We start from the raw sequence: 14,542 nt of genomic DNA on the forward strand, positions 1-14,542 counted from the left end.
TCTGGACCTACCTGTCTTAAAGTAAGAGGCTGACTTGACTTAGTTTGAGCTGTTTTTTAAAAAAAGATTTTATTTATTTATCTTTAGAGAGAGGGGAAGGAAGGAAGGGAGAGAGAAAGGGAAACATCAATGTGTGGTTGCCTCTCGTGCGCCCCCTATTGGGGGCTTGGCTCACAACCCAGGCATGTGCCCTGACTGGGAATTGAACCAGCGACCCTTTGGTTTGCAGGCTGGCACTCAATCCACTGAGCTACATCAACCAGGGCTGAACTGGTTTTTTTTGAAGTCCTTGAGGTGAAGCTAAAGGTTAAGGATTGAGAGAATAGAGGCTAAAGATAAAGGTTGAGATAACTAAAGACAAAAGAAAAAAAATGGGCGGCTGATTTCAAACTTTGGCTTTTCCATTGGAATTGCTTTCTGAGTATCTGAACAAAGCCTTTTGCTGGATAAATGAGAACCTGAACTCGTTTGGCCCCCGAAAAAAGGAGCCCTTCCTCTCTCCAGCTGGAATCTCGGATATTCTTAGGCAACTACGAATCTCCGTGGAGGCACCAGGGGGCAGCCCCCACGATGGGCGGGAGCCCTGCAGGGAGTCCAACTGAACTGTAAATACCTGACTCGCCAGGGCATGCGCACAGGAAGGTTGGTTACCTGGCGCTCCGAGTCCTTGTGGCTGTATTAGATGGCCGGGGAGAGACACCGAGACACGTACGAGGGTTTGAGGTGACGGGGGAGGCGAACAGCCCTTGAAGCTCAACCCACAAACAACACGTTTCAACCCACTGCACAGTATCCCCAGAACTTTGTTCTGACTCTGTAGATCTCAAAATAAAACTGAAATCAGCATGGGAAATTGTGTCTCCAAGGCCAGAAGCTCCCAGACCCCATCCCTCATCAATACTCCTGCGGGCGCACAATAAATAAGGAAGTTTTTACTTGCAAGTACTTACAGAAAAGGAAAGATTTAACTACAAGTGACATCAACTTAAGATGGTCAGAATGTAGCTCTTTTGATGTCTAAGTTATTACTTTTGTATGCAAAATTAGAAAAAGCCAGGTCTAAAAGCCAGGTGAGAGGAGGTGCCCCTGTAGACAGCCATACGCTGCCTGGCCCAGAGCGCGGCCTCAGGGACGGACGAAGGCGAGGCCGATGGGATGACGGCGAGACGGAGGAGGAGTGGGGGACACCCTCTTTCAGGCCAGGACCGTGGTGATACTGTGATTTACAATAAATACATATTAGGAACTCATCCATTTCTGGCACAAAGCTCCTAAAAAAAGCTAGGAGTTGCCTGTGCTAAGAGCTGCACAGGTGTCTTTTGTTCTGCTAACAAGGTGACTTTCAGCCTCTCCTAAGGATGGGGGCTGGTTGCCAAGAGAACCCATCATGGGAGGAGGTGGAAGTTTCAGTCCCACCCCCTGGCTTCCAGGGAGGGGCTGCAGATTGAACCAGTCACCAAGGGTCAATGATTTAATCAGCCATACTGTAAAAATAGAAAAATAGAGCCACTTTAACATGGAGCAGGAGCTGCCCCTCCACAGGAACTGCCTTGCTCATCTCGTGCCTCCAACCTTTTAGATGTTCAAATGGCAAAATAACCTTTGGAGGGGGCCTAAGCAACATTTTGCTCCAATGATCTGTTTGCAAAGCTAACAAGAAAGCAGTTATTAGGACTATTGGACCAAAAGTTAAAAACATTGTTTAGAATTAGCATCACTGTCATGACATTTGCATCAATAGAAATGCCTTCCTTCTACTGACGTCATTGTTCCCCTTCCTTTCCCATGAATACCCTTCGCCTTTGTCTCCTAATTGGAACACTAGTTGGGCTTCTGCCTGAATCAGTGATTCCTGAATAGTTGTCCTTTGATGCTTGTGGCCTCTTAGTTTGAAAGGCCTTCACTCTCTAGGTTAGCACATCTGGCACCACAAACAGGGTCTGACGGGGCGCGCCCTCCCGATCCGTCAGCCCTGGGCCGGGTCCCACGCCTGCAGAGCCTCTTTTGTGCTCCCCGCTTCCATGGACCGCTGTCTCATTGACTGCGAAGCCCTCTTCGGTTTGGACCTCCCTCTTCTTTTTGGTTGAGGTCGACTGCCTTTCTCTGAGAGGAGACGGGGCTTCTCCTTGAAGGAGGCCCTGGCAGGTGGTGTGGTGTCCCAGGAGCAAAGGGGCGCTGTTTCCTGAAAGGTGGGCACCCATTTAATTGTGCTCCTTTGTTTCCTTTTCTTGTCTCTGTTTGTTATGTTTGTCATAAAAAAAAGTATTTCATAAAGGGAAGGGAATCCAAACCACTCTGAGACAATGCGGTGCACTCTTTCCTTAATAGCCAAAAGTGTTTAAAAGAAACAATAACTTCTAAATAAGTCCTAAAAGAACTTGAGCCATCTGAGTAGATACTTTGGAACTTCTTCCTGTTTGTCCTGCCTGAAACCTGACAAGAAATTTAGAAGAACCTAATAGCTCTATGATCATAAACTTGGCAAAGTTAAAAGTTTAAGGAGACTTTTTTGAAGTCCTCTCAGTAACTTCCAAAGTCTTCCTACAGATATCAGAAATGTAAACAGAGCCCACAGCTGCCCGAGACTAAACAGACCGGAGTGGGAGAGAGAGCCTTTCAAAACACAAGGAACTGAACGGGCTCCCTTGCCTAAGCAGCCTCCTCTCCTTAAAAATTGGTTGTCAAGGACAAGTACAAATCTTAAAGTTTTAGCCATTTGAATGAACAAGCTAACTTATTCCAGCTGTTATAAATTAATGTGATTTGTTGTGCCTGTCTCACTGTTCATTTTTTTTTTAATATAAAATGATCTGATCTCTGTTTGGATTTCTTCTTTCTCTCTATATAGAGGAAATTAACAAAATTGGTTTATATAAAAAGCTCTGTTTAATTGGTGTAAATTACTTAACTACTTACATAATTTAAGAAATATAACAGAAACTAACACAGAAGTTTTCAGGACCATGTGATCTGGGAAAAGATTTAATATCAAAATTGATTTTTTTGTTGGTTTAATTAAAACAGCTATGTTATTAAAGTTAGCAACACTTAATATTTTTATTTTATCTGCCTTTCCAAAAAAAAAAGTAAGTTCATGCTATCTCTGTTATAGGGCCTGTCAACAGGAAAACAGCTTGGGATAATAATAAATTTTGTCGAATGTCTCATAAAATTTTGGAGTAATCTAAATATAATTACAGAAATTTAATAAGTTAAATAGATGTAAATGAAACAAAAGGCTTGTTGGTGAAACTTTCCAATAATTGTTTTATGATATGTGTACTTAAAAACAGTTTCCCAAAATCTTTTGGTAACTCAAAGCCCTAGATTTCTACTGAGTTCAATTAAAGAATGAAAGTGGAGGCGGTCCAGTCCTCTGCCTCCCGCCTGAGGCGCCTGCTGACGCTGCCCCGCTCTCCCGGACACTGAGCACCGTGCTGCCAGGAAGCCGCAGGGCTCCGAGGGGGAGATATTTGCAGTTGATGATGAAACTGCCCACCAGTCTGTGACTATCAAGACCATGGTAAGGAATCTGGGAATGGGTGATGACCCAGTTCCTGCACCAAGTATTGATGCGGCAACGTTAGGAAAGGTCCCTTGGCAGAGCCCCCACCACAAAGACGACCTGCCTCCGCCTCCCGAGGGTGATGAGAACACAGAGGAGTGAATGGGTGAGGCACCTATATGGCACCTGGAATCCTGAAAGCTGACCAAAGAACACTCTTTGAACTTATTCTGGCTGCAAACCATTTAGACATCCAAGGTTTGCTTATGTTACATGCAAGACTGTGGCTGATATGATCAAGGGGAAAACTCCTGAAGAGATTCACAAGAACTTCAATATCAAAAATGACTTTACCAAAGCCCTGCCAGGTGCCTCGGTTGGCTGGAGCATCGCCCCGTACACAGAAGGTTGCAGATTTGATCACCAGTCAGGGCACATAACTAGGTTGTGGGTTCCGTCCCTGGTCGGGGCACGTATAGGAGGCAACCGATTGATGTTCCTCTTTCTCCCATCAATACACATAGCCTTGGGTGAGGGACAAAAAGACTCTCCTGAAGAAGAGGAAGCCCGGGTACGCAAAGGGAACCGTGGCTGTGGAGAGGAGCCACGCGCTGTGCCCGAGGCTGCGCCGCTGCCAGGGTTGCTCTACACATGGGTCGCGCTGTTCTGTTCGTGACTGAAAGTATTAGAAGAACAGTAGACAAATGCAGAGGCAAATCCACTGTATTAGCAGAACATCGCCCTCATTGCACACGCAGCCTGGGTACAGGTTCCAGCCCTACGGCTGAGTTTCTTCCCGGATGGTCAAAAGTTTCCTTTCTCTTCGCCTTGAGTAACAGTGGATTGTGGGTTCTCTACAGCAAGTGGCATTCTGAGCTTTCCCTCTTTGTGTAAAGTGATTTCGGCCCAGTTTATCATCCAGTTAGCTTTAGTTTAGTGACCTTTGAAAAGACAGCATTGTAAATAAAACAACTTGCAAAAGTTTTCTAAAATAGAAAAAAAGATGAAAGGGATTGAATATTTAGATCATTTCCAAATAAGATAAAATACTGAAACACTAATTGCTAAATACATCTAAGTTTACATACTTTGGCTTCTTAGTACAGAAACACTAAAGATATTTGGGTTGGTTAATAAAAATGTTTTATGCTAGGTTAAGGAAACATGTTCCTAAAAATTATAAAATATATTTGTCAGTGGAAGAACCTATATTTCTAGAGGTTATAAAATGTATTTATAAATTTGCCAATCTACTGAATTGCTTTGTCACTAAAGGTTTCTAAGGGTTAATAATTCTAAATAATGTGAAAGAAATTAATATGTTTTTTCAAAAAAAAGTGGTATAAGATATGGAGATATGTTTTCATTAAGGAAGATGAAACTAACTTTGTCCTGGTTATTTCAGAATGGGAAAAAAAGGAAGAAAGAATTTTAACTCTTATAATTAAGCTGGTTAAAGTTAAATTGTTATTATAAAGGTTTTAAAAGAATTAACTAAGCTTTAATATCTTTGGTATGCTTGTGTACAGCTAAAACTTAATGTCATTTCTTTGCTAGAACAAAATTTTCCTCTATTATTGGTTATGCTCTTGGTAAAAAAATTACAAAAGGAAACAAAGATTTTCTATTTTATTAAGATGATTTCTTGACTCTGTCCCATCAGGCCTTTCGTTGATTATGTAAATTGAGGCTTCCTAACACTAAAAGAGCGACACTTTGCTTACAGCTGTTAAACTTTCTGGACTCGCCCGTGAAAGCTTTGTCACTAGGATTAAGTTGGTAACTTCAGTGTTGCTTCATAGTAACCTGTGATTTTATTTGAACAAATGTTTTTAAAGTGTCGATATGTGTGACAAGCTTTCCGAGGTTAGATTCTAAATGAAGTCTTACTGACCTAGAAATAGTTTTGGGATGTTCTGAAGGGCCCCTGCGCATCTCAGAGATGTGTTTTCTCTCTTTATGAAAGGAGAATGGTAAACGAGTTAGGCTTGCTTGGCATGTCAAATTACATGGGAAGCATGGTCAAATAGATCATGCTAAACATTTCATTATATTTATGTAAACATGTTATTAATATAAATGTTACAAAAGTAATATAAAATTCTTAAAATTCTAACACGTCCTGGTAAAGTTATGTCTCTGATCATGTCTTTAAACGGTAAGCATCCAGGACCTAACCAAAACATTGTACATAGGCACTGAAGAGAAAAAATAGTGGTCTTTTAAAAACACAAACTGAGCCCTGGCTGGTGTGGCTCAGTGGATTGAGCACCAGACTGCAAACCGAAGGGTCACTGGTTCGATTCCCAGTCAGGACATATGCCCAGATTGCGGGCCTGGTCCCTGGTTGAGGATGTGCGAGAGGCAACCAATCGATATATCTTTCACACATTGATGTTTCCCTTTCTTTCTTCCTTCCCTCTCTCTAAAAATAAACAAATAAAATCTTTAAAAAAACAAAACAAAACACAAACTGCTATATAAGTTACCTTGCCAAAATTAATTTGTAAAAGAGCTATGTGTTTTTTGTTTATTTGTTTTATAAAACTACTAAAAAATAATAAGGATGAGCCAAGTGACTCTCTACAGGAAGCGGGACATGTGCTTTCAGTAGAGAAAGGTCTGGAGCAAGGAGATGCTCCTCTGTCAAGGGAAAGGAGAATCAACTGTGCTTTTTGGATAAGAAGGAATATAAAGACAGGCATTTTTTTCTGGCTAAGAAAGAAAAAGAAAAAGAATTTTGTCCTAAAAATAAAATGATTTTTTAAAGAAAAGGGCAGCATGAAAAGTGAAAGGCGTGTGTACATTGTGGAAGGTTTGTGGAAGGGGGTCTTAGAAAGGTTCACACACAGTCTATCTAACGAGCATTAGAATGTGCAACCAAGTCAACTGTGTTCTTGTATGTGCGTATGTGAACTCGCCAGAGGTAACCATGGCCATTTTCATGTCTTTTGTTATTTGCAGACAATTGCTGTTTTACTCTGATGTTTTGGCCGAAAAAATATATATTCCTACCAATGTATTTCATCTTCAAAGAGGTTATCCCTTTCAAAAAAAAACAACACATACAGAAGTCTAAGGAAAAACTAGATTCCTAAAACTGCTCACAGGAAGATCAAGATCAGCATGAACACATCACATGGGAATGGATGCACTGATAAGGACAATGGTGATTTTTATGACTTTGATATGAAATATTAGTGGTCTTGATCTTTATTTTCCAGATATAAGAAAATCAGGCAGACGACCTCTGCTGGGACGGCTGCCCGAGATCCCGGGCCAGGCCCGTGCAAGCTGCACCTTCGCTTTCCTTTTTCCCTTGCTTCAGCTCGCTCCCTGCGCCCAAACAATATGCCAGGCCAAGCCCTCACCATAATAGTTATTGGTTCTTTTTTCCTCTTAATTTCTCTCTGGGAAGATCACTCAATATTGGGCATCATCTTTAAACCTGCTTCACAGGCCAAAACACGCAGCTGTCACACACGCAGAGTCCAGGGTCGGCCCCAGGGAAGGTGCCAGATTTGGGAAAACACTTTTCCCCTGGGCACTGTGGCAGCAACCACCACAGCAACACCCAACCAGAAAGATCTTTAAGTTCCCCTGAATGACTAATATTAGGAAACAGAATTCCCTTTGACCCTGTCCTAGGTAAGCAAGGTGGTTTGCCCTGTTGCTAATACCTCTTGCTGTACTTGGATAAAACACCGGCGGTAAAATAGAGACAAAACGAGGTATCTGGGCGCACACCAAACGATTGCATGCAGCGCCCACAGACCGTTTGCGGCCCTCTAGCATCACGGTTCCTGAACCCCTCCCTGCCCTCAGGTGACACCTCTGGGTTCCGATTTAGTCTTCAAATTGACTCAGCGTTTTGTTTGTTATTAGAGAGAATTTTGCTGCTATAAAACGTGGTTTGTTTTGCACAGCTCAGCGCTGCAAAGATACCACTCCAACTGCAGTCGCTCTGTGTGCTGAGGTGGTCGCTGGGGCCTATGAGACCCCACGAGGAACCTCCAGAACCTCCAGGAGGCGCTGGCCCCAGAGAAACCTGGCGGCGAAGCCTTCCTCTGTTCCGGGCCCTTGTTGCTCAACGGTGGCCTAAGGTTCCTAAGGAAGACCACCTCTCCTTCTACACGGGACGGGACATGCAGGGATGGGCCTTCCTGGCGACCAGGGCCTGACAACGGCACGACGTCCTGAAAATGAGCCTCCTGCCCACGGAGGCCGAGTGGCGCTTTTACAAACTGATCAGGGCAGAGAGCTGATGCCTTCAGGGAAGATCCTCATCAAAAGAGAGAAAAACAGGAAAACAAAAAAAATGGAGCCCCCTTAAAACAGAGCGAAGAGCTGCCACCCGACAAGAACTTCCTTGCATGTCTTATGCCTCCAACCTTGGGAGGTTAAACAGGGCAGAGTGGCCTTCGGACGGGCCTGAGACTATGCTGTGCCCCAAAGACCTGTTTGTGAAGGTGGTAACAAAGCAGGTACTGGTCTGAGGACTGCTGGGCTGGAAATTGAAGACAGGGTTCAGAATCCACGTCACGGTGCTACGTTATCTGCACCAACAGAAATGCCTGCCTTCCCTGCTGCGGTTGTCCCTCTTCCCCTCCTCCACACGGCCCCCGCCCGAAGCAGAGATCCCAAAGAGCGGTCCTGTGATCGCAAATAAACGCTTGTTGCCTCTCGCTTTGAAAGGTCTTTCATGATCACGTTAACAATACCCATGTAATGACACCTCCCTAAAAAACCCGAAAGGCTGGGGTTTGGAGAGTTTCTGGGTTGGCGAACATGTGGAGACTTGAGGGGGGCGGTGCCCCTGGCGTCAGCAGGGGACCCTCTGCCCCTTCCCGCACACCTGGCCCTATGCTCTTCCACCTGGATTTTCTGAGTTATATCCTTTCACAGTAGACTGGTGATCAGGTAAGTAAAACATTTCTCTGGCTCCCTGAGGTGCTCTGGCAAATTCATCAAACCCATGGAGGAGTTTTTGGGAATTTCCAATCCAGCCGGCTGGTCAGAAGCACAGGTAGCAACTGAACTCCCCGCGGCAGCCCGCAGCGGCGGGGGCGGCACGGAAAGCCTGAGCCCTTCACGGTGGGCTCCGACGCCGCCTCCAGGACTGAGGTGAACTGCAGGACACACGCGGGTGTCGGAGAATTGCTCGCTGCAGTGGGGCGAATCACAGGCTGGAACGGGGTGCGGGATGTCAGGGGCCCACTTCCCTGGAGAAGGGGTGCCCCGTGCTGTCCTGAGGGGGCCAGCGCTCAGGTTTCCTTCAGAATAACCAGGAGTGAAAAGACGCAGAGCTGCGGAGGCAGGCGGCTGCCCACACAGAGGGGCACAGGTGCCAGGGAAGGAAGTGGTCAGGAGGGCCCTGTCCCCGATGCCGAAGCCCGACCTGCCAGGAGCAGCCCAAGGCGACCGCGTGCCTTTGCTGAGGGCCAGCTCTCAGGCGCCCCCCATCGACCCCTGTGCGCCTTCTAAAAGGCTTGCAGCCTGTGTGCAACCAAAGGCAGTCACTGGAAATTCAACTGGCTGGACGAGAAGAGGGACACCTGGACAAAGGGAAACTGAGGCAGCCTGCTGTGTCTAAGGACAGTGGCTCTGAGCTTTTGTTCTGTGAGTCACAGAAGGTTAATGAACAGAAAACCAATTAACTACTTGATTGTCCAACTCTGAGATATTAAAACAGTCTGTCATCACTTCCCCTCTGGTCTAGGACACATTTTCTGTCACCTTTCACTGTTTCTGAAGTCAGGGCGTGTCTAATAACCTGCCACATAGAGGAGTGTGGCACAGCGGGTTTTTGTCTGGGTGGCTGCTGGTGGGCTCGTGCCAGGCGGGGCGACCTTCCAGGCCCCACTCCTGGCTCAGAAGCACCTATCTGCCCTTGCGAGCATCCACAGGTGCTCAGGAGACGCTGTTTACTGCCCAGCTGTCTGTAAGGGAACGAGGGGGAAATGATACCAAGACTTTACCCAAGTCTAAGAGGCCGGTGAAGTGCACCTGCTGGCCTGAATCGCAGTTCAGATTCTGGAGGGGTCATGGGGCAAGGACAGCTCAGGCTAGAGATGGCCATGCATCCCCAAGTGGCTCTGCATGGCTGCTGCGAGCAGGGAGGCTGACAGCTCAGGCCAAGGAGGGAGCCGCTGCAGGTGCCGGGGGTGCCGGCGGTCCGCGAGGGGCACGGCGCCAGGAGCGGGGCTGCCCCCTGCTGTCCACTGGGACGCCTCCCCCGCCTCTCCCCCGCCCTTGAGTCATGAGATCAGGGCCTACACGGCCTTCCTTCAATCGCTCCCTTTACATCGCAGTGTTTAGGTGACAGGGTTGGTAGCACACGTGCCCTTTATCAAGACAAAATGACGCTGCGGGCCTTGTGTAACCGGTTTTCTTCTGGCGCCCGGGGCGCACGTAAGTTGTGGGTGTGCTCCTTTCTTCTCCTGAGCTGTCTTTTGATGCTGTTTCACTTTTAACCTTCCTGAGTCATTGTGTTTTGATACTTTCTAATTGACAGCGTCCACGTGGATATTATTTTTTGACCCAGCATTAGATCCTTTTAAGATAAGAGTTTCACATTCACTGTAGTGGTGGAACTCATGTAGTGCATCTTATTCTACCCACGTCTTCTGTGTTTTCAACCTTATCTTCTGTCTCCTCTGTTTTCCAATGTTTGCAGTGTGAGCATATATAAATGTAAATGCATGTTTGTTCTGATTATGTAAAAACTATCCTGTTGCTCTTACCAGTCACAATCACCATTAATTCATGGAATAATTAATCTTTAATCGTCACCGTCAGAAGTGAAGCCAGCTGCCCCCACTGATGTGAGAAGTCAGTGGTCTGACTTCTCCATTACGTTGGCGACCCTGCTCACAGCTGCCATTTAAAGCTTCTTCTGCTACCAAATGTTTCCCCTGCTTATTGCCTGCATCAGTCCTGGGTTTTTTGTTTTTGTTTTTGTTTTTTTGCCGGGGCGGGGGGTGGAGAGGAGGGGATTTGTTTCTTTGTTTTTCAAATATTCTGTGTCTATGATGTCCCAGGACTAGCCAGTTCTTAGAGGTGGCAAGGGGCTAGCCTGGGAGCACACCTTTCCGGTGCAAACCTGCCCACCCTCCGCACCTCTCACCCATGAAAACAATATGGCCCCTGCCCAACATCGTCCCAGGGCCCGGCAGCAGGCAACTGGACAGAACCCTAGAGCTGAGGCGGCTCGAGTTCTTCAAACTGGCTGATCCTAACTGGTTCCCCTGCCCTGCCCTGCCTCTCCCACGAGAACCCCGTGACGGCTCTGGCCTGGGTTTCTCCTGCTCCTTCTGCCTCCCGACCACACTGGCGCTTCCCCGAGTGGCCGCAAGGCCTGGCGTGCCCTTCCCTTGGGAGTGCTAAGCTCTTCTCTCAGCAGCACTGGCCCCGGTGGGTCCTTTCCGTCGCCTCCATAAATGAGAGCCCCATGGATACAGGGGAAGCACTGCTGCCTTCCTCCCTGAGCGCTTGGCTTCACTCTCCGAGCCGTCGGGGCGGCCTGCCCCTCCCCGCCCCCGCAGGGGTCAGGCTGAGCCAGCTTCCTGCCCCCCACCCTGGCCCCCCGCCCCAGGCCTGCTGGAGGCGCCCCTCACTTCAGGCTTCCTGCGGTTCTCGGGCCCCCATGAGGGCCCAGAGGCCCTGAGCGAGCCTCGGCTGCCCGCGCCCTACCTCCTGGGCTTGCGGCCCCGCCCTGTCCTCCAGGGGCCCGCGTCCCGCAGCTCTCTGCCAACCACTCCCGAGAGTCAGCCTTTAGGACGCCTGTCCCCAGTCCTGTCTACACAAGCTGCACAGGCTTCCCGTGCTTTCTAGGGAGCCTGGCGGGCAAGCCTGTGTTCACGTCGCTGCTGCCTGCTGAGGCTGCCCCGCAGTGCTTTCCTGTGCCAGCCTCAGACTGAAGCCAGAGGCATAATGATAACAGAAAACACACCAGGCATTTCTACAAAGAGCTGCCCTGGCCAAGAGTGAGCTGTCCGGTCCCATCGGAGGGAGGGGAGGCGGCAGTGCTTTGAAGCGGTCACCTGAGGACCGTGTGTGCTAAAATCTCCTGCGGAGCTCTTAAAAGTCATGCTCTGAGCCCAGCCTTGCCCTGGGGCTTAGCCTCTCTCAGGAGGGGCCCCACGTTCCCCATGCTGCTCTGAGGTGCGCTGGCGCCTGAGAGCCTCCAGCCGGGGAGGGCAGGTGAGCCCGCCCGCCCGCAGCCTGCCCCGCCCCAGGTGCCCCGCCCCAGGTGCCGCTCGGCCCCAGCTCGACCGCCACGGCGACCCTGCGCCTCCTAGGCCGCGCCAGGACACTCACCCTGCAGTCCCCTCGCACGCAGATGCTGAAGGCATCCTTGTAGGAGCAGCGTGTCCCATCGTGCACCATGCGCTTCATGGACACAACCTCCCCCGTCTCCTTGGACTCGCAGTAGAGGTGGCACCTCTCCTTGGCTGGAAGGGGACAAGAGGGGTGTCGGCGAGGAGGGCGGGCTGCTCGCTCAGCTCCCTGCCCAGGGCCACTCAAGGGCGATGCTCAGGGGTCTTCTCAGGGTTCGCCGCCCTCCCCCCGCGCCGCCCTGGGGCAGGAGGAGAAAGGGCTGAGGGACGGCAGCCCCTTTGGGTCTCTGTCTCAGGGCCTTGACCCTGGGGGCTGGCTCAAGGAGAGCGTTGCCAGTCGGCAGCCCCGGCCTCCGCGCCCCCGGCCCTGACACCCGGGTGGTGGGCAAGTGGCCGTTTGCCAGCTCTCCACCCTAAGACCCTCTTCAGTCAGCTGCTCTGAACCCCAAATAAGGCTGGGTGCCCTTGATCCAGTTTTGGGTCCCTGGCATCTCTCCTTCTCAGACGCCACTAAAACACCGGTCGTTGCTTGGCGGCTGTCTACCCTGCCACCAGGCTGCACCCCTCCCTGCAGGGCGCTGCACCGGTGTCACACACCCAGGACGATGGGGACAGCGGGCCCATGGGACAGCGGGGCCCATGCCAGCAGCCGGCCCTGCCCAGTGCCTGGGAGGAACCAAGGCTGTGTTTAAAATTCCCTGATGGCTGGGGGACCCAGAAGGAATACAAGCACTATCGCCCTGGAAGCCACCAGGCTTTCCCGTTCCTGGAAGGCAGTAAATGCCTTGTCACGAGGAAAGCAGTTCAAGCTGCGGTTTCTGACTGAGTCCTGAATGAAAGGCAGGATGGCGGGAGGCAGCCCGGTTCCTCGGCAGGGTCCACCCAGCGCCGTCCCCACCTCACCCCTGCGTGGGCTCAGCAGCACATCTGCAGCCCTGCCACCGGCTGGAGGCGGCGGGCGGGACTGGCCGAGCCCCGGCTCTCCCGCCCACACCCCTGGCCGGGCCTGGTGCTCTGGCCCCTCTGGACTGCAGTCCTGCCTGAGCTCCCAGCCCAGGCCCAGTGGCCTCGGCGGCCCCGGGGGGCTCTGCGGGCGGCCCTGTGGCCGGGAGCCTTGCCCACGCAGGCCCGGCAGCACCAGGAAGTCCAAGCCGCAGCCCAGCCACCAGACTGCCTCCGAGCCCCGCCCCGCCCCCGCGGAGGACGCCTCACCGTCCCGGTGCTCGTGGGGTAGCCAGTGGTGCTGGGCGTCCCCGTGCTCGAAGTACAGGTCCCACTGCCGGCACTGCTGCTCGCGGAAGTCGGCCAGGACGTCGGGGCAGCCCTGGGGGTTGCAGAGCTGGAAGTCGTAGGCGAGGCCCGAGCAGGTGCGGCCCCCGTTGGCAGGGCTGGAGGAGAGAGCGGAGGCCTTGCGGCTCGGTGCCACCAGGAGGAAGCCAGCCTCGCGCGCTGCTTGTGGGGTCTGGGGGATCCCTGGCCTCAGGGGCCCAGCAGCTCTGCTGGCTGAAGGGGCCCAGCCCTGCCCTGTCCTGGCCACAGAGCCAGGGCAGCCCCCGGCCTCCTGGGGGCTGGTGATTCTCCCATGGGGCCCCACGGTGTCCCCCCTGCGTTGGCCCCTGGCCCTGTGCTGACTGGGTGGGAACTCAAAGAGCAGTTTCAAAATAGCAGAATCCCTCACACGGGTCCTTCCCCGGTGTGGCACCCCGTGGGCACTCCGCCCCGTGTCTGAAATCCCCTCACATCACTGAGAAGCATCCACAGAGCTCCAGCCCCACAGAAAAGGCCCCTCCGCGGGTGCCAGGCGCATCTTCCAGGCAGGGAGGGTGTGGCAGGCCGGCCCCTCGGTGCTGCCGCCTGCCCGGTGTGGCAGAGCCCGGCCGAGCTGGCCCCTGCTCTGTGCCCTGCAGCAGGGTGCATGGTAAGGAAGGCGCTGCCTTCGCGAGGCCCTCCCGCAGGCTGTGCCCTGCTGGGGGTCCGCTGGGGGCCCTGCTGGAAGAACCAGGAGGCCTCTGTGTTCGAGGGGAGGTGGAAAGAAGGGGCAACTCTGTCCGACACCAGGGCCACCAGTGGGACCACAGGCCAAAGGCAGAGCCGACAAGGGTGCCTAGGGGAGAGGGTGCAGACCTGGGTGCAGGCGCGGGGGCGCAGGCCGCGCCGCAGCCCCCACGGGACAAGCAGGGAGGGTCTGCCGCTGCGGAGGCCCTGGCCAGCCCAGGCACGGGGGCGCAGGTTGGAGGCGAAACCCGTGCGCATCCCAAACCGCGAGGGAGCTGGAGAGCCGAAGTCGGGGAGGGCAGCGCTGTAGCCGCTGGGGCGCGGGCAGGACGAACACAGCGCAGCAGGGTCCAGCCAGGGACGTGGGGGCCTCCACACTGCTCCCAGCGTCATCGGAAGACTGTGGACTAGCACGGGGAGCAGGAACTTGTATGGTCAGCATGAGGTCCAGCAGTTGTCACCGGGACAACAGACAGGGGCGGCCGGGGCCACCTGCATTGCTGACGGGCTGTGCAGAGCCCGTGAGCTCAGGAACACACAGGGCACTGCAGCGGCGTGTCTCCCACGGACGTGCTGCCCATCAGGGACTGTGGGCACTGCGCAGGACCCGCTGTTCTCCGGCCGGCGGCCCCTGTTAACAGGCGGGCTCACAGGCTGCACCGGCAGTTCCGCCCTGTCACTGCTGCCCCTGTCCTGTTGCCAC

The 14,542-nt window shown here is 51.9% G+C and overlaps 1 protein-coding gene across 1 annotated transcript in view; it reads right to left on the minus strand.

Annotated features, from left to right (window-relative positions):
- The window catches only part of ADAMTS2 (ADAM metallopeptidase with thrombospondin type 1 motif 2), a 236,124-nt gene that overhangs the window by 17,439 nt on the left and 204,143 nt on the right, over nt 1–14,542 (minus strand). The window contains exons 12-13 of the mRNA XM_054583352.1: nt 13,057–13,232; nt 11,825–11,958 (exon numbers count right to left, since the gene is read on the minus strand). Of these exons, the coding sequence (XP_054439327.1) occupies nt 11,825–11,958; nt 13,057–13,232 (310 nt within the window). The remainder of the gene's footprint in view (nt 1–11,824; nt 11,959–13,056; nt 13,233–14,542) is intronic.

This window comes from Pteronotus mesoamericanus, unplaced genomic scaffold, assembly GCF_021234165.1.
Source record: "Pteronotus mesoamericanus isolate MK-2021 breed Mesoamerican mustached bat unplaced genomic scaffold, CSHL_Meso_final contig_730, whole genome shotgun sequence".
NCBI classification, from domain to species: Eukaryota; Metazoa; Chordata; class Mammalia; order Chiroptera; family Mormoopidae; genus Pteronotus; species Pteronotus mesoamericanus.